Source organism: Melopsittacus undulatus, chromosome 3, assembly GCF_012275295.1.
Source record: "Melopsittacus undulatus isolate bMelUnd1 chromosome 3, bMelUnd1.mat.Z, whole genome shotgun sequence".
NCBI lineage: Eukaryota > Metazoa > Chordata > Aves > Psittaciformes > Psittaculidae > Melopsittacus > Melopsittacus undulatus.
In genome coordinates, this window is record NC_047529.1 from 112,465,664 (window position 1) to 112,484,800 (window position 19,137).

General features: G+C 36.2%; 1 protein-coding gene across 2 annotated transcripts in view; it reads right to left on the bottom strand.

Annotated features, from left to right (window-relative positions):
- Positions 1–19,137, bottom strand: part of LRPPRC (leucine rich pentatricopeptide repeat containing) — an 88,019-nt gene that overhangs the window by 12,108 nt on the left and 56,774 nt on the right. For both annotated transcript variants that reach the window (XM_034060921.1, XM_034060922.1), the window contains exons 26-31: positions 14,478–14,546; positions 14,127–14,217; positions 10,788–10,930; positions 10,591–10,678; positions 6,862–6,985; positions 3,084–3,172 (exon numbers count right to left, since the gene is read on the bottom strand). In XM_034060921.1, the coding sequence (XP_033916812.1) occupies positions 3,084–3,172; positions 6,862–6,985; positions 10,591–10,678; positions 10,788–10,930; positions 14,127–14,217; positions 14,478–14,546 (604 nt within the window). The remainder of the gene's footprint in view (positions 1–3,083; positions 3,173–6,861; positions 6,986–10,590; positions 10,679–10,787; positions 10,931–14,126; positions 14,218–14,477; positions 14,547–19,137) is intronic.

Consider the following 19,137-nt stretch of genomic DNA (forward strand, 5'->3'; position numbering starts at 1 on the left):
AACTTTCACCAGTACTACAGCATTTTAACCTGAATTACTTCATCAATAAAATGAAGATACTTCTAAAATTGAATTTAGTACCCAGCTCAAGGAAAGCATCTGTGTCATAAATCTCCTCCCTTATGACCATAAAGTCATGGCCTTTTCAGCTTGTTTTTTTCTCCAAACTATAATCGATTTTCTTTAAAAACCCCAAAATGTTCTGTGCATAAGAACAGCTTTAAAGTGTAATTTATTACCACCATTTAATTTTAAAATAAAAGCATTGGACAGTTTCTATAACAAATTTGAAACTGGACAGTTTCCCCAAAAACTCGTACAATTATAGCAATTACCTATGTTAAAAACACACAAAATCTCTTGTCCATCTACCACAAATTTCCCAAACCCATCACAGTTGAAGTCACCCTCACTGCTCTACCCAGAATTCTTGTCAGTTTATGTTATCCATGAGCAAACATACACAGAAAGACATGCCCCTCTGGTAAAAATCTTTCACTCCTTACCAACATAGGCAGGATTAGTCACAGATAATAATTATAATACCAAGGGATAACACTTATAATATACACCCACTTGAACTCCATAGCATTAACATTCCAATATGCAGGTACTGCAGAAACAAAGTATTACCTTCTACAGGAGAGGAAGAAAAAACATCCTGTAATGCCTAATCTCACTTCATAGCAAATTTTCTCTCTGCTCCCCTCCCTCTCATCCCCACCACCCCTTTCTTTTTAGGGAAAGAAAAGGAGCAACCCATCAGGGACAAGATTCCCAACATTTAAAATGCAAACTTAAAGCACATGCTGAAATTCAAATGCTCTCCTGTGGTCCACACTGTAAGTCCACACTCTCTTTTGCAGGGAGCACGCCAGCCTTCCCAAGAACACACACAGAGGAAGATTTGGAAGTTGCATTTGTGCAGCACTACTGCAAGAAATTATGTACTAGGAGTATACTGGATAATTCTGCTGGTATCTTTTTATTTTCCCTTATGCAAAAGCATCCATTACTCCTAATCTGAGTTCTTAATTTAATCCCTTGATTTCTTAGTACTTAAAAGCAGGTAACTACACGCTTGTGAAAACCGACCATTTATCTTTTAAAAGGCTTTCCTATAAACTCTGCCAATGCCCTATAATGAAACTCGAGTTCTGACTCTTCAAGTAACCTGGGTTTTACCAAGCTCTTGTTCGAAGATATTACAGCTCTTACAAGTATACTTAGGGACCTACATTATACAGCAAAGAATGATGGTGAATGTAATGAGGAAGTGATAACGCCAGCAAGTTTTACACAAGCAAGAGCCATCACAGGACGTAGGTCAAATGTAGTTAACTAACAATAGATTACAAAAAGACAGTACCCAAAATTCTTCTGTGTAATCAGAAAATGACTAGTCTGGTTGAAATATTTAGTAGCTTGCATTTTCAAGGCTTCTCTTACAAAAACAGAAGCAGTATCTTTCAAATTAAAACAGAAACAATGATCAAGTTGGATTATTCAATTAAATAAGCAAAGTAAAGCTTGTTCAATGCAGAAGGTAAAGGAAAATACAGTTTTGCAAAGCAGCAGAATTTCAGAGATTTCTTGAGAAACTTTGTATTGTGCAAACAGAAACATTTTTAGGGTACTGCAAGGGAGAAAGTTTTTGTGGCAGAGAATTTAGTATGCTAGCTAAAAAGTAATCATATAGTTAGCACAGGAGACTGGTGGAATAGAGAAACAACAGTGATGTTCTGAAGAAGGGGAGATTTTTCTTCAGTATAATATTTAGGGAGAGCTGGCAAAAATTCATTGAATACTGGACAAGAAAAAGCAGATTTGTTAGAGTAAAATCAAACTGGGAAAGTCAGGTGAAGGCTTTGAAAGCTGTAAAAACTGAAGACCTGCCAAGAGCAAAAGAAGCAGTTGCATTGACCACGTATATTTCAGTTGATAACACCTGGCAATGACGTCAGACTGGAGACTGAAGGGGAAAGGGATTGAAAAGAAGACAAGTTTATCAGCTGCAGGAAGGAGAACATGTGAGAAGATGCATCTCAATGCTCATCTTAAAGCACTTTAATGTACCTGATATTACACAGGTATGGGCTACTACAGCTACACATAGTGGAAATAAATAAAATTAACTGATGGCAGTACCCAAGCTGTATTTTCTGGTATGAAAGTAAAATCCAATTCAGTGTAACACATTTACTTTGTATATTTGTATGTTGTCAGTACGTTTAAATGTACTGACAGAAATACGCACCAAGACTGTACGCTTGCACAGGGATAGAAGACACAGCACTGCATGTAAAACTACCTGCCTGCAGAGTTCCCTTCTCTCACCAGAGTTCTACTGCACAGCTGAACAAGTAAAATTCAACACTGTGGAGCTGAGCTCTTCCCTGCAAAACAACCTATGCTGAGAACTAAAATAACACAACTGTAAACTTTACCCACCATCTTGCTGGGTTCCCTTACGTACTCTTCAGCCATCATTCCTTTTCGGTCAACATTTTTATGTTAAAAAGAAAACCAAACTGAATATTTTGTTACTGTTGGTATTGAGAACTATTAAAAAGTATTTGATTAAGTTTTTAAATCAATATTATAATCATTTAGTGCACAATCATGCACGTTTAACAGTCAATTTAACTCATCTGGTATCTCACACAACCAACACAATATGCAAGAAACAACTGCTGGGAATTGTTTCAGATGCTCTAAAGTATGTTAATTTCCAAAGCAAAATGACTTGTGCTGTGAATTTTAACGCACTTGAAAGCCTGTACTTTCTCTCGTTCTGGAGCACAAATTTTGCATGTCTGAAGAGCTGTGATTCATCTTAAGAAAACCCATCTTGTGTTAAATGGAATGGAAACTGGACTAAGTGGTCAAATGACAAGTACATTCATATTCAAGCTGTATTATAAATGCATGTACAGTAATTTACGTCTCTCAGCTACCACAAAAGGCTCTTGATAAGCAGGTAATTTGCTAAATGGACTCCTTTATCCAAGTATTCGAAGGGCGTTACAAGAAAAATCTGCAGAGGCATTAATGTGACGTAAAGGTCAAGCATTGTGACATACCTTTCAAATAATCCCGCCTAACTTGCGATATGATGAGGAGGCTGCTGGCAGCACTGTTCAGTGTGAAGCCCTTGATGTGGGTCTCAGCACTAAAAGAAGCAGACATTTAGAAAGGAATTACTGACATGCTTCTGATACGATAATAAATGGTTGAGCACCAAGGTGAAATTATAAAAACTACTGTTCGTATGTTAAAAATATTGCTGCAAAATATCGACCTGGAGACAGCTTTTGTGTTATCCTGTCAATGGTTATAGAAGGATAATTTTTTTTTGCATTCTGACAGATGACAAAGTTGGAAGTGAGCAACAAAAGAAACAAAGTACAAGATTTTTTTTAAACAATCGGTTCAGATTCTTGAATGCTGACATATTAGATGACTAAAATAACTGCATGCCCTGCATTGTTCTGTTGTATCCTAAGCTGGATACTTTTTCTTCTTTTTTCAATAGTCACCATAATTATAAAATATAAAACTATTCTTTCAGCAATAAAAATGAAACATTTATTTTCAGCACTGTATATTTTAAACATAAACTAAAGCATATTATGAACTAACACCATATCATTTGGTTGATTAATTTTCAAATTTCTGTCATGTAGATGTATACAGGTTTTAAAGTGAACATACTACATTTGCTGCCTTAGCCATGTTAAAATTGTATTTCACTTATCAATTCTTCATCTCCTGTAATACAAAACTTCACAGATCTATAGCAAAGAGAATCGTTACTTTACTAACACTGCTAGAGCTTTTCTAACACACTGAAAATTACTCAAGAGAGACTAACCAGCAATTGTATTGATCCTATACTACAAAATGGTCCCGTTCCCAAATGACAGATAGCCACATTTTTAATATATAAGGATAAGTTTACAAATGTTCATTTCTAGATTACAAAATCTCTACACAGAAAAGGGGGGCATTGCCATTTACCATATCAGCAATCAAGATAAACCTCACTGATCATCTTGTGGCAAACAACTGAGCAGCCTACCTACTTGAACTTAGAGGCTGAGCGGATTGGGAGGTAAGCAGGGTCATTGCTAAATTATTCTCCTCAATCCCAAGAAAATCCTTCACAGTGCACACAGTATGACTATCCTCTCAGTCACTTTCAGCCTCCCAGGCTCAGAAATGCAGTCACTGGACTCTGGGATTTTCTTACTCTCCCAACCAATCCTCTTAATCCCTGCCTAAGCACCCACTGCTCAGTTCCACATTTTTTTCCCTTTGTCCCATCTGTCAAAGCCCCTAAGTCAACAATTCATGCATGAGACTGTAAATTACATATAACAAAGGATTTACTTTCTCCAATCTTCCAATCTTTAGTGTGATTAAATAGATGTTAGCTACTATTACAGAACTAATCCATCATTCCAATACTCCTAAATTTCTATTTAAAACTTCTTGGACTAAACAGAGTAAATATTCCTATACACAGTGCTAAAACGTGAAAACAACTAGACCTGGGTTGACCAACATATTAGTAACCTCCTGGGATGTTTAGTTTGGGTTCTTTTTATTCAAATGCAGAGCAGGAGTGCAATTTCCTTCTGCCACATCACTTCCGCATGGAAGTTCCTCAGTTCTGTTATGAGGAGGGAAGCTTTAAAATTACCTGACCTTCTCAAATAAAAACCCCACTTATTTTGTTGCCTATGCTACTGCTTACAGTGAGGCACTCAAAATATTATTTAAATTTCAAATTTGCCTTCAAGCAGAGAAAAAAGAAAATGATGTTAGCTCATATAAACGGAGGCAGCTTTCCTGTATTTTATGAAAATATTAGAAGTTGCACAAGTTTCAGGCCACTGCACACATTTAGGCTTTGTAGGAGTAATCTCTTTGTAATACGAGGTTGGGAAAATTGTCAAGCATGCAGAAATGTGTGCAAACCACACAGATTTGCTATTCCTCAACCATGGGCACTCACACAATCACTTGGTCTATTTCAGTGAATAATTTAAAACTTACAGACCTTTGAAAACGTTTAATGTAAGCATCATTTTGTTACTAGAAAAAAGATACAGAGATAAACGCCATGAACACTGCCAATATGAAGCATCTTCTGTCTTGAGGCAGGTGAGCTGTTACAAGTTTCTTACAATGTCATTATTTGGCATTTCTATGCTACAAGATGGAGTATGAGAGTTCTGAAAAGCACAGGGGTTACGATGGTTGGCTTTGACCAGTGATGGAGAACAGAACCTCCTAGCAAGTCCTATTCTCTTTTTTGTTAAAAATCAAGGTTCAGAGGTGTGTCCTTTGAAACACAACTCCAACTTCATTAGTCTATACAATTTTTTGTTCTTTATTTTTACCCTTGCATTTAGAATTTACGTACTAAAACACTTATCTAAAGTGGGAATTTGGAATCATTAAAATACTAGGAACAAGCCACTACCTTTTTTCTGCTCTTCTAATTTGCCAGTTACTGCTGATAATATGCAATACTTTGTGCATCTTTCTTACAATTGTGCTTGAGCAGGGAAGCAGTCAATGCAGTAGAATGTTTTAAACTCCTCTGAAGAATCTTTTGATACATTGCAATACATTCATATTTTGTGTAAAAGTTTCACAAACTATCTAATTTTTATCAACACTCTTTTGTACTTCTAAAAACATCTTCTTTCTATCTTCTATTTATACAGACTTATCAAGTTACTTCCTTTCAGGGAGTGTAATGTGGCAAATTGTCTTAGCTTCTCCTTGATATAAGCCATATATCTCCATCAAGCATAAACATTCCTTACCATGAAGCCCAGCTACTGAGACTTCTTTGAAAAAATGTTATTTGTTCTTCTGAAGGCAGATGTCAAATAGTTTTTCAATGAAAGACATTTCTTTGGTCTAAACACTTTTAAAGAAAATATGAAAATAATAAACATTGTCTTACACTATACTGTTCCCAGACATCAATGATTTAGTTGACTCTAAAAACTACTACACTTTTATAGTGCTTTATGCATCATGTAAGTTACCTACAGGCACTTTCAAATTCAGTGTATCCAGTCAGAGAACACACTTGATGACAACCACTGTTCTTGTTTTAGTTGTAGAAACTTAAAGACTTAAATTACTTACACTTAAATTTTTGTTTTTCTTGTCTTTATATTAATAAGTAATAACACTTTTACTTTGAAGCCTATAAACTGACCAGAACACACATTACAGGCAATAACTAAAACAAGTGGTGTTCCATGCAACTCACTAAAAGGTTAATTTGATTCTGTTGATTCTAATAATAGATGTCAGCAGGTTGGGTTTATTTCAGAAGTGTTAAGAGTTGGATCTAAGGTTTATGGTCATCTCCTAGCCACTGGCATTACAGTCAAATGTACCATTTTGCATCTGGCAGGCAGCCAGCTGCCAGGGAATGTGGGTAGGGTAAGACAGCAGAGGGATGGGGATGGAGGCAAAGGCTCACGGGCACTTAAGTAAAGGAATGTTGTCTGTTTGGATATTGCTTGAAAGAGGAAAAGGCAGACTGCCAGGAGGGTGGATTTTCAGTTCTGATGCCAAGTACATTTGTTGATACTGCTAGCTGAAATGAGTTATTAGCAATACATACTGTCACTCTAGCACCTTTTAACACACAGAATATCTCTATGAAACACTGGCATATTTCTTACCATAGCTCCTAATTATCAGTCATGACCTATTGAAAGTTAAGGACTTCCCTTTAAATGATCCAGAAATTATTTTAACATGCCTCACCCAACTTAATTGTTGGGGGACCCAACAACAAATACCCCAAATACAGAAAAGCCTTACAGTCGTTTCACTTTGATGGCTTCTTGAAAATACTCCTGTGCTAGCAATGCTTTTATAAGGATAAAGTAAGAATTATGATGAAGCTCATTCTTCTTCTGCATTTTCAGGAAAATATTGTAGGCCTCTAGAAAGGAAAAAAAAAAGCCAAAATTAAATGTCTCATTGCAATGATGTTGATCATAGATAGAACTCACCTGTTCATTGAAAAGGTCCATCTTAAATCTGTTTATCCTTTCCTTACATCTTAGAGCCCAAAGCTATTTGTCAGAGCTTGCTCAAAACTGCTTACATACAGCAATGGACTCATATCTACACAAAGTTTGCTACTGCTCTTTTTCTATATGTGTCTGCTGCTGAAATACCAACATAGATGTTTAGAAGGGGAAGACTCAGGAGTTTTAAAGCAACACCTAATTCTGGGGTATATAGTTACAGTGTCTGGTGTGTGATCATAACAGCATTTAACAAATAATATAGGAGGTGATTCCAATATGGGGAGATCAAATTATTTGGCTACGACAAGATTTATACAAAACATACAATTTACAAATATACAGATATTTAACAAGTAAACTACGCTGCATTTGTTTGACTGATTAACAGTTTTATTTCATGCATTCACAATAACTGTCAGTGTATGAAAAGATGTTACCAAAAAGGGGGAAAAAAATGATAAGCACACTTTTCAGTCATTTATTTTTCTGAAACGAGATTATGCGGCTATAAACATGCAGCTAGAACTGACATCCAGGCTGTAACGTAGGCTAGAAAGCTGTGTTAAAACCACAAATGATCTTTTATATCTAACCTGTGTTTGCACATTTCATTTAATGAAACTTCATAAATAACCCCTTTCCTAATGCAAATCATAGCCACAATAACCCTTAAAACTTTACAGAAATACTTGTACTATTGTTACAATAACAGTGCTAGGCATTTTAGGTTTTTTATACTTCAAAAGTAAAGATGAAGACATCTCATTTGAATCCTACTGTCACAGGAAGAGTCATACTAATAACATTTACTAGTATGCTGGGGAATTTTGAGCTGGCATTCCCCAAATCAAAACTGCTGGTGTTCCCTTTGGTTTGAATGTTAGACTTCTTCAATCAAAGAGTATAGAATCATAGAATGGTTTGGGTTGGAAGGGACCTTAAAGATCATCTGTGCAGCTTGCAGCCTGGTTGAAGTATACCTACATGAGTCTTGAATTAAGACACATGCCTGATCAGGTATTATCAGCCTAATGCTTCTTCAAATGGCATCTAAAATTATTAAAGTATATTAGCATTCAAAAGAGAAAGTTCTTGGTTTCAAGATCATCCTGTGTTTTAGTAGCTATTTCAAGTACAAAGATCTGTTAGAAAAGTGACAACTTGCCAAGAAAGTCTCAGCTCTCAAGACAGTCAAATTTGTTTCAGCAACTGCAATTGTTTGGGATATGTGTAACATGATCCCCCAGAGTCAAGTTCTCCCACTGAGGAATCATGATAAAAATGAAAATATGACTTAGCATAAATCAAGCACTTCAGGGAACAGCTTTTCAAAACACCTCCATGTCAGAATTGATAAATTTGTGAAATTAGTTACATAACCAGATTTTTTCCTATCAAAAAGATGATGCTGATAAAAAGTTATATTTTGCCTTATTACATTCACATCAAAATTACACTGTTACATAAAAGCAACAACTTAGTATTTATGCTGGGTTTTTTTAAGAGAATTGTTTCCCAACATTTGTCTTTTCTCCCTGCTAATTCCCAGTAGCTCTAGACCACCTCCTCCTGAATACTGCATCTTTAAGTAAAAGAATATGCAGGAATCATTTACTGATAAATTCAGTATCAAATGTTATCATTGATAGTTAGCAGTTACATTTCACAGTGTTGTTTTAAACTAGGTTTCCTGCAAGGTCCAAGCCCTGTTTAGTTTCCTCCTCCCCTCTACTTGATCATTTATGGTATCAAAGGCACAGGACACTTTCCTAGGAATAATGTTATATGATGCACTCCACTAATTTTGAAATGTTTTCAGTGAAAATATTTCTGTGTTTCTCATTTTCTTTTGAGTCCCAAAATTTACCAGCATGAAGAAAATCCTTGAAAACATTTTGTCTGCCATAGTACATGATTCTTAAATTCATATATGTAACATGAGGTTGCACACCCTATATACAGAACATCCAGACTCCAGATCTCTCATCAGTGGTTGTGCAACTGAATAACTCTATAGAGTCATTTCACTAACAGAAGTATGTGAATAGCTGTCAGAGTCTTATTTTAAAAACTCACGAGCTTAAAAACCAGCACGTCCAACCTGTAAAATACCTTGATAAAACTCAGGGAAGAAAAAACCCAGGTACCTTGTATTTATAAATCTTTCTCATTCAGCAAAATTAATTTTTTAAACCTATTTAATTCTGTTTCTTATCAGCTTCCAAGTGAGATACCTGTTTATATGTCACTGTATAGGTGAAGAAATAAGGATTTCCAGAACATTCAAATACTCTGCATCTTGGCAAATGATAGAAACAGACTAATTTCCACCCCACTTTGAGAGGTCCAGTAATCTAGTTCTGACTCTGTGACCCTGCTTTGAGATGAGATGAATAGGAATGGATTTCCAATGATTTCAACACAGACTAAACTAAAGGGCCTGTAACAAAGTACACTCCTTTTAATTCTGTTTTTATCAGAGGCAGGGAAGTTTGCACAGAAAAGCTGTTAATTTTTCATAGCAGAATTGATGTGATCTCTCAATAAGGCCATTTTGTTCGTGAGGTGCTACCCACAGACACAGGGGTTTGAAACTGCAAGCTGTGGGTCACATTTTGATCTCTTGGTTTTTAATAGCCTTTATTTCTTTGGGGAAGGCACAACAGGAGGAAAAAGTTTGCAAATCCTACAGATAAATATGGACAACTTTAATCTTAGTCATAAAGAAGCTAAAGACGCTATGCACCACATTGAATCTTCCCTTCAAATAGAAATAAACAGCCTTGCAACATCAGCGGATAGAAAATAGACTAACAGATTAAAGCCAGCTAGGAGGAGAGCAATGGTTATCTCTGTAACATAGTCCCATCTCATTTAATCTTGTCTATTTAATTTCTTTGTCAAATCTAGACTTCAGTAAGGGACCTGATGCATACTTTGGAACCATATCTGATCTTACTGAGACTTCAACAGCAGGGGCAAATACAAAATCTCTGAACAACTTCTTTTAATAGGTAATTGCCTCTCATAAACATGTCCCAGCTATTTCACTTGGCATCAATCTTTCATCTCACTACACTTCTCATGTCTCACACTATAAAACTTTTGACCAAAAAGCTACATTTTCTGGGAACCATAGAAATGTACATAAATTTAGTTTCTGCTGTTTAATGGATACATTTGAAAACCTAGAACATGGAGTTAACCCAACAGTATGAAGTGAACTAGAGACCAGCAGTACTTCAGTAATTTTAAAAATGGCAAATTCTCTATACACTGGCTTTCAAACGTGCATTTAGAAGTCAGCATTTCTAATGACATTTGAATGCATTAGCATATCCTTCTCATAAGAGGTGCTGAAACACAATATTGGCAGTTAACGTTATCATGTAACTGTCTTAACATACTAGCAAACCAACAAAAAAAGCAGCAAGCATCTGTGGGTAAGTTGCTCTATAGTTAATTGAAATCTTAAAGTTAATGCCAAGGGGGGGGGCAGAGGGGGAAAATTTACCTTTTGCACTGTTTTTCCTGCAAAGCATCCTTATTTTTCTTTCTTCTTCACCAGAAATAGTTGAACTTTCGGTATCTTCTTGTCCAAACTTTAAAACAAACATATTTAAATTACTGTAATGCTATATGTTAACATTTTTCAATGGAAAGAAAAATACTAGAAAGTGTTGTTAGCTAAGGAAGTTAAATGACAGTTACCTCAGGTACCTCAAATGGAACAACCTGACCATTTTTTTCAAGTATATGAGCCAGTAAGGTTAGTGTTTTCACACGAGGAACAAGATTTTCTTCTTGAATTTTTGTCCAAACAGCTTCAGCTTTTCTCCAGTCATTGTTGTTATCTGAAAACAGATTCGAATCTTCAGTCAAAAGTGCATTTAGAGTAAAACTTCAAAACAGGTATCTTTGGGAAATCATTCATCAATTAATCATATACTTCTGCTTTTCAAGATCACCAAGCCAAGAAGTTCTGAAATCCTTTTAAAACACAGAGGATGCTAAAAGATGCAAACAACAAAAGGATTGTAGGAATTTTCAAATTCATAAGAAATCAGCTCACAAACACTGCAGAAGCGCACCTCCTGGCTCATCAGTACTAATATCCTTCATTGTCAATTATAACAACAACTACAAAAATTTCTAAGTTATTACAAAACATTAACCCTCTAAGGTACCATTTTCTCAGTTCTATTATGAAATTCATGAAGTTAAATCCTCTGGTTATGTAGCTACTGAGATAAAGCATCTACATCCCAGAAGTTTGGACCTTCAGGATCTCATTTTGCTAAAAGGAAAAACCCTGAAAACCAAACAAAACTGACTGTATCTGAAGACTGTAAAAGGTTCAGTTTTCTGAAAGAGAAAAAATAATTGCTGCCAAATTCACAGAATAATTCAACTGTTTTCAACAAGAACAGCAATTTATACATGCATCACGGTACCTAACTGCAAATAAATAGAAAGATGGACTTTTTGACTGAAAAAGGTTAACTACTAGTTAACTAGATACATTGGATGGTTTCTTGTGTCTCCCATCATAAGCCACCAGAACAGCATTGGCTTCTGACTGTAGATCCTATTCACAGTTACCTAACCCCAACATCTGCTAACTGTGATCTGTCCATTCCATATTTTAATTCAGAACCCCAGAAACAAAGTAAAGCAAGGCAAGAAGGTAGAGCCAGAAGGCAGATGGTGTAATGAATCATTTGCTTGGCAATACCTCAGCCTAAACCAGCAGCTCTTCAGCTACTCTTCCAACTGTTCAGCTAGAGAACTTCAGCTTTTCAGTAGCTCAGGCTCCACTGGACTAAGTCAAAACACAAGAAAAAGCTGGAGCAGCCACCTGGGAAGCAGCATGACACACTTGGATGCTGTTCTCTGGAACTGTTATAAAGTATAATAAAGCAGCACCTGTTGCTTTGCAAACAAAACTGCCGTGCAATACAGAAACATTACAGTGCAATGTTCTCTTCTTCCCAAGGCACAGCATGGGTTTAAAAAACCATACTGATATGTAATTGGGCCAGTTCAAGATCCATGCCCACTTGCAACAAAGTTCTGGCATCGCTTCAGCTTTCTGGAAGCGGCAGCAAACTTGGTGACTACCCTAAATAAAATAAAATGATTGGTTTTAAGGACTAAATACTGCAGATAGTATTTTAATTTTGTCAGATTATTATGGCAGAAGAGTAGGACAGAGAATTTCTTAACACCTTTTTGTGTGCCTGTGTCCCTGAGGCCTCATGAAGCCACATCCAGAGGACTGTGTCCAGTTCTGGGCTCCACAGCTACAGAAGACATGCTAGAACTGGAGCAAATTTCACCATCAAGACAGACATGGGGCTGGAGCAGATGAGGAACAAGAGGAGGTCAAAGAAGATGAGTTTTGGGCAGCCTGGAGAAAAGCAAGCTAACAGGGCAGACTACTTGATGTCTTTAGTTACCTGGAAGTTAGAGAAGAGCAAGTGAGTCTCTCCTTGGAAGTGCACAGCGAAGTATAAAAGGTGATGGTTAAAAGTTGCAGCAACAAAGTGTCTGAGAATGATCAAACCCTGAACAGGTTGCCAAGGGAGGCTGTTTGATTTCCAGCTTCAGAGGCACTCAAAGCCTTTCCTAGACAAGGACATTATGTGATCTAACTGAAGTTCTGGGGAAGGGCCAGGCTTACAACTCCTGAGGTTCTCTCCAGCATAAATTGTGATTCTAAAAAGACAAATGCATTGTCTTCTACATTTTTGATTACAGCCTGGACAAGATGGTATTTTTTTATATGCCTAAAATTGATATGAAGTTATGGCTACTTTCTACTGTGCTTGTGCACAGAGCAGCTTCAATAGATAATCTACAATGGTTGAAAACAGGAATGTGCAGGATTTGTGTTTTATGGTGACAGAAACCCACAAATGTTTTCCACTCCTTTGAATAGATGGAATTGGTTTTGTCTTCTGAAAGACGACTGAAGATTTTGCATGACAGAAGTTGATCAGTTGTATCTTCTTAGATTCTCTTCCTAGCAGGCACACTGTCAGACTTAGTCACTGCCAGAGGTGAACACAATGAGTAGGGAAGTAGGAAGGCTCCCTCCGTGTTGAGCCAACATTGCTTTTCAGGCCTACTTGATTTTTGATGGCAAACTAGTATGCACAAAGCCAGAATTGGGTAATGCTATAGTTGGATTTTGAAGTTAAGGCTATTCAGGAAATGGAAAGTAACAAAGTTCTCAAGAGGTCTCTGGTAATTTGTTTTGTGGAAGTACTCATCTCTTCTGCTTAGACAAAGTGGAACGGGGAAGAAGCCTCTTTCATTATTACCATATGAAAAGAAAACATTGCTAGCTCTAGACAACCAAAAATACACACGGGGAACAGCCCAAAATTACTTCAAGCTCCAGTGCAAGTATTCACCATACTAAATATATCAAATTGCTGTAATGGCTCATTAATACATATACACACACATATATTTTCAAGACTTCAAAATAACTGAAGCTTCCAGAATTTTTTATTTTTGGTTGACTGAGTAACAAACCCAGCACAGACTGAGAAATACATAAAAAGAGGAAATTAAAAACACTATAAATCCATCTTACACTAAGTCTCTAGCATAGAAATAACCTTCCGATTTTAAAAACTGTTATGTTTCTGTAAATGAAGCAACAGTTAAATTGTAGTTGAAGAACTGGTAGATTAAGAAAAACCTATTTAAAAATGCAGCTTTCCAAACCGGATCAAATTACAGAAGACTTCAGGTCTGTATCAGTTATGAAGACGTAACAAATACGCAGTTTTACTCCTTTAAGCATATTAAAACCAAAACAGAGTAAACTTTCAAATTAGGACACAAGGTAATAGAATGGACTGGAAGACTTGGACTATGTAAGTTGTAGGTAACAATCAAAAGTCCCCTGTACTTTCTCCCTCACAACATGCCTCAGAAATGGTATCCAGGCTAATTGCATATCAGGATAAAACTCTCCAATTCAGGGTTATTTCCTATCTCCAAACACAAACCAAAACAGATCACAAGCTCACTTACCATAAAGCTGAAGCAACGAGCAGTACATCTCATTTCTATCACATTCAAACAGATTTTGAGTTAATTCTACTAACTGTTCCAATGCCTCCATCTTTAAAAAGAGAGAAGAACATAGTTACATCTCAGCTAAACTATTTTTCTATGTATGTGCACTTACATGCTGTGTGCATTCAGCTAAACCAATATTTCTGTTTAAGTATAGACCAGCATTTACACAGAGCATTAAGTTCACCTCATCAGCCTGTCACACGTCCTTTCACAAACATAAAAATCAAGCAATGAAATACTTCCAAACAATTTTTCTTGGACTATAATGACAGTTACATAGAAGACATCATACAAGCCACATACCTGATTGTTTGATATACACTTCTTTACAAACCACTGCAGCCTTCCAGAGTGGGCTCTCAAGCCAGGAGTCTGGAAAACATTTCCAAAAGAAGAAACACATTACTTTGCATAGAACATTATAAGAAAAAGAAAAGTTAACAAAACTTCATAGTTTTGGGGTTGTTTTGCTGTTTGGGGTTTTTTGAAAGCTGAATGAGACTACAAGCTCACAAATAATTAAGTTAGGCTACATTTATAAGAGACTTAAAAATTGCAGTCAGTTTATTGAAGACATTTTCCCTTATTGTTGAACACTACCAAGAAAGTTGATTTAAAATATGCTTCAGAAGAGCTGAAATGTTAAATAACTTCTACCATCACAGTAATAGAATATTATTCCCATTACCCACAGTAATCTTTTGTATTACTTGTGGCAGAGAATTATACAAAATGCTTCCAAACTGTCTTCACAATGAAATGTGAATGGACGAAGCCTTGCGTGCATGCTTTAGTGCAAGGTGTCCCTGGCCATGGCAGGGGGGTTGGAACTAGATGATCTGAAGGTCCTTTCCAACCCTAACTATTCTATGATTCTATGTTTGTATTCAACACCACTGCAATGTCCTAGCAACTAGAAACCCATGCCTCTCAGGCACATCATCACCAACTGCTACCCCTTCTCTGCCAACATAAGCCATTTTCTTAACAACTAGTAACACCTAATACCAATTGTGCTTTTAGAGACTGACTTCTCTTGCTACTGCTCATTAAGAAAAGCAAGAATTTATACAGCAGTAACTGTTACAACTGCAATGTGCCGCCATGCAGGTGCCAGATATACTACTGTAAGGCAATTCTTATCCCATGCAAAAAAAAGCAAAGCAAAGACTTAATAAAGTTTTGTATATGAAGGAATTGATGTATAATGGTCAGTATGTCCTAGTTCTTTCTGTTACTAATTTTCTCAGATTTGATGAGCCTTTGCTTGTTCATTCCTCTTATTTTGAGCAGATTACAGCTACAGAACGCAATCTCAAAAAGGTTTCAGTCATTGGAAGCTCCTCCTGGTACAGACTACCACATTGTGCCATCTCAGTACCACCGACCATAATCAAAATATTAGTTCCTCCACTTAAATAAATTCTTAAACACAGGGAAATTCACAGCTCTTAAAGAAACACGTTACAGGCACACCAGCACTTATGTCCAGCATATCTAAATGTATGATACACAGAACCTGTGTGCAAAGCATCCATCATTTTTACCTCTTATCCTTCCTTCTCACAAAGTACTTAGATTGACTTTATACTCTCTTGTTTTAGCACAAGGATCATTTACAGAGAGTATTCTGCTTTCATTTCAGGTGTCCAGATTCACATTAATACAGCTCAAAGTGATTCCAAGGAAATGCCTGTTCCTCCCTACAGAGAAACGTGTGTTTTGACTCATGAAGGCTTTTAGCTGTTGATATGTTAAGAAATCTCTACTGTTTAAACATGAAGTGCAACTTCCAAAATTTGAGCACCACTTAGCATAAAAGAGGCAGTTCGAACAAGAAGCTGTGAGAAATATTGAGTCTCAGTTCCAAAACAGTAGAAACAATTACCATTGAAAAAGTCAATTTACCTTCTGTCTTTTTAACATAGATAATCTCCCTTTCCCATATTCCTAAGTGTGAAATTATTACCATTACATGTTTCTGAAATAATCCAAGATATACCAGAAACCACCCTGCAAAACCTCAGTCAAAACCATTAGAATCTGCTAAACAGATAAGAAACAGTGTTCTGCAGGGTAAATATTAGGCCATATAATCCTATATAATCATCCAAGCCATTTTATTCAATCATTGTAAGGTTTTCAAAGAAATAGGACATTAACCCCACAGTTTTCCAAGATGGGGCATCTTCTCTGTGTATTTAACTGCACTATAAAAATAGTCTCAGATCACGAGGTTACAGAAAAATAGTAGCTTTCTCAGGTATTCAAAAGTGGTATACATAAACAGTTTTGCTTTCCAGGTACCTGCTTTTTTCCCTTTTTTCTCCCCACATTTATGATTACAGATACTGTTCAGTGCTTCTTTAAGAGCTACTAAGCAGTTTCACATAAAATACGCTGAAAACTAAGCCAAGAATTAACATCTTACACAACAGGCTCTTGAAAATGAAAAAGAAAATAGTATGCTGCCTGCATTTGTAGCTAATCCTCTTTAGGACATGGTAAAATTCAAATGCCGAATTCACTTACAACTTCCAATATCATTGCTGATCCGAATGCCAATGAACTCAAAGCTACAAACTTTTTATAGTAAATCCTTTCCTGTTCAGAAATGATTGATGTGGCTGTCACTACAAGGACAGCTGAGTTATACAACAGATATCCTTGTGTTTCATTTTGAAATTGAGAAGTGTTTTCACATACTGCAGGTCTCAATCATCAAAAGAACATCTAGGTCAGATTAACTAAATCTCCAGGGCTTGCCTGATAGTCCATATTTGTAGCTTATCCCTTACCATCTTAGGGCATTTTAAACATTGCATTTAGCAGGGAGCAGACTTTCAGTGCAGCAGACTAAAATACAGAATAAAAGAAAAATGCAAGTTATAAAAAAATTAAGTAAAAATCTGTTACTTTCATTACTCATCCAAATCCCCTTTTACAATTTTGTTCTTGCTTGTTTCAATGGAGAACAAAAAAAATTAATACCCTATTATTCTTAGTGGGTTTGGGTTGGGTTTTTTAAAGCTATTCACTCCTTCAAAGAATCAAACAACTATTTAGAGTCTCAAGCAATTCATACATTATATAAACTAAACATGGAGGTTTTCTGGCTTTTATGTTCTCCTGGAATGCAACACAGTTGTGCTATACCAAACCAAAGGTTCATCTAGCTTCTTCATTCTCTCCCTAACAGTGCCTACAAGAGAATATAGAATGACAGAAAACCCAGCAATCCTTCCTCTTTAGTGCTCTTACACTGTCCAACCAGTAAATCACATAAATGCAACAGTCCTAACATACTGAATACATTTGGTTTGTTTGCCTCCTTCCTAGAACCAGTCACTTCAGACAGGTGATTTCCATACTAACGTTTGTATTTGAGCTAATTTCTACCTATTACAGCTGAAAGAAAACAGATTGCTGGGGAAAACAGTGACCTATCAGAGAAGAATCTATTTGATGTTTTCCCAGATTTTTAGATAATTATGGAAATATTCAAGTTAGGTTTAGTGTGCTGTAACTGTTAAGCTAACAGACCAACACTATTTTTTTACTTGCAAAAAAAAGCTTTACAGAAGACATATGGAAAATATTTATTTCTCTCTACTTGCCTAAAGCAACCTTTTTCTCTTTAAACAGAAAACTTGCAGAGAAAACCCACAAAACCCAACAGAGCAGAAATCCTGTGGTATTGTTAAAAAAGAGGACTTTCAGTAAACTAAGAGTTTCCAGTACACCCCTCCTGCTATAGCTGGCTTACAATGCACAATTATTTAAAAGCCAGCAGAAGTGGCTGGCTTTTCGTTTGGCATATACATAACATGAGATGGATGACTTTTGTTTTAACCTTCCAACACTGCACTTCAACAAACTACTACCATGCACTGCTTGGATATCCTGGACAACTAATTCTAGCCTTTCACAGTGAAACTTCAATGCGAACAACACACCAATTCTAACCAGTCAAGTTTGACTCTGGCCTCCTTAAGTGTTCTGTTTTCAAATTCTAAATCCTTACATTTTCTTCCTGAAGTTCACTCTTTATTTAGGGAAACAATTCCACTTAGAATCACCAATGCAAACACGTTCCAAAATAAAAAGTTCAATTTTATGAACACCATCTATGCTGCACTGTCTGACAGTATTTTTTTGGATGGGTAGAACCAGTCATTCCTCTCTCTGCAGCTGAAAAAGCCAGTAATAATAAGAGACAGCTAATGCTGCTGAAGGAAGAAGAATGTTTCATGATGAGTTACATCAACAGCCATAACAGACTTATGTTACCAGTACCAGAACCAGTTACTGAGATTTAGATGCCAAAGCAATGTCATGCAAGAAAATGCGTTACTTCTCCAAACAGACAGCCTTGAACAGACAGCTATAAGAACTGATGTATGTCATTTCTAACAGCGCACTTTAACATAAGCATCAGAGAAAACAGAACATTCGATGGGAAGTTCTTAATTTAAAGACAGACTTTTCCCTGATTCCACAAAAATGCCTATGAAATTCTCACAAATTCTATGCAGCTTCAATGAAGCCTGAGATATTTCTGCCTGTCAGCTTACTTGAACAAAGTTTTTTACAGAATAAACACTGTGTGCTATGCTTTAATCTTCCTCAATGTTAAAACTCTTGGCAAAAGTCTTCACTTCTACTAAACAGCAGGTGCACGACTTCCTCAAAAATGAGAACAAAATATACAGATATAAAGTTTCTGCACCTTATGTAGTCATCTAAGTATAGCTGATAGATGAGATGGTTAAAATTGCTTTACACTTGTTATACTTCTACCTCTTAATAAATACTCCACCTTCAAATGGCAATGTATTAACTTCAAGAAAATCAAATACTAAAACATATACTTTAACATTGTTTAAATAATCTTACATTTGTTTTGCTATATATGAAACAAATATACCATTTTGCTCTATTTCTTACACTGTAATCTTCATAA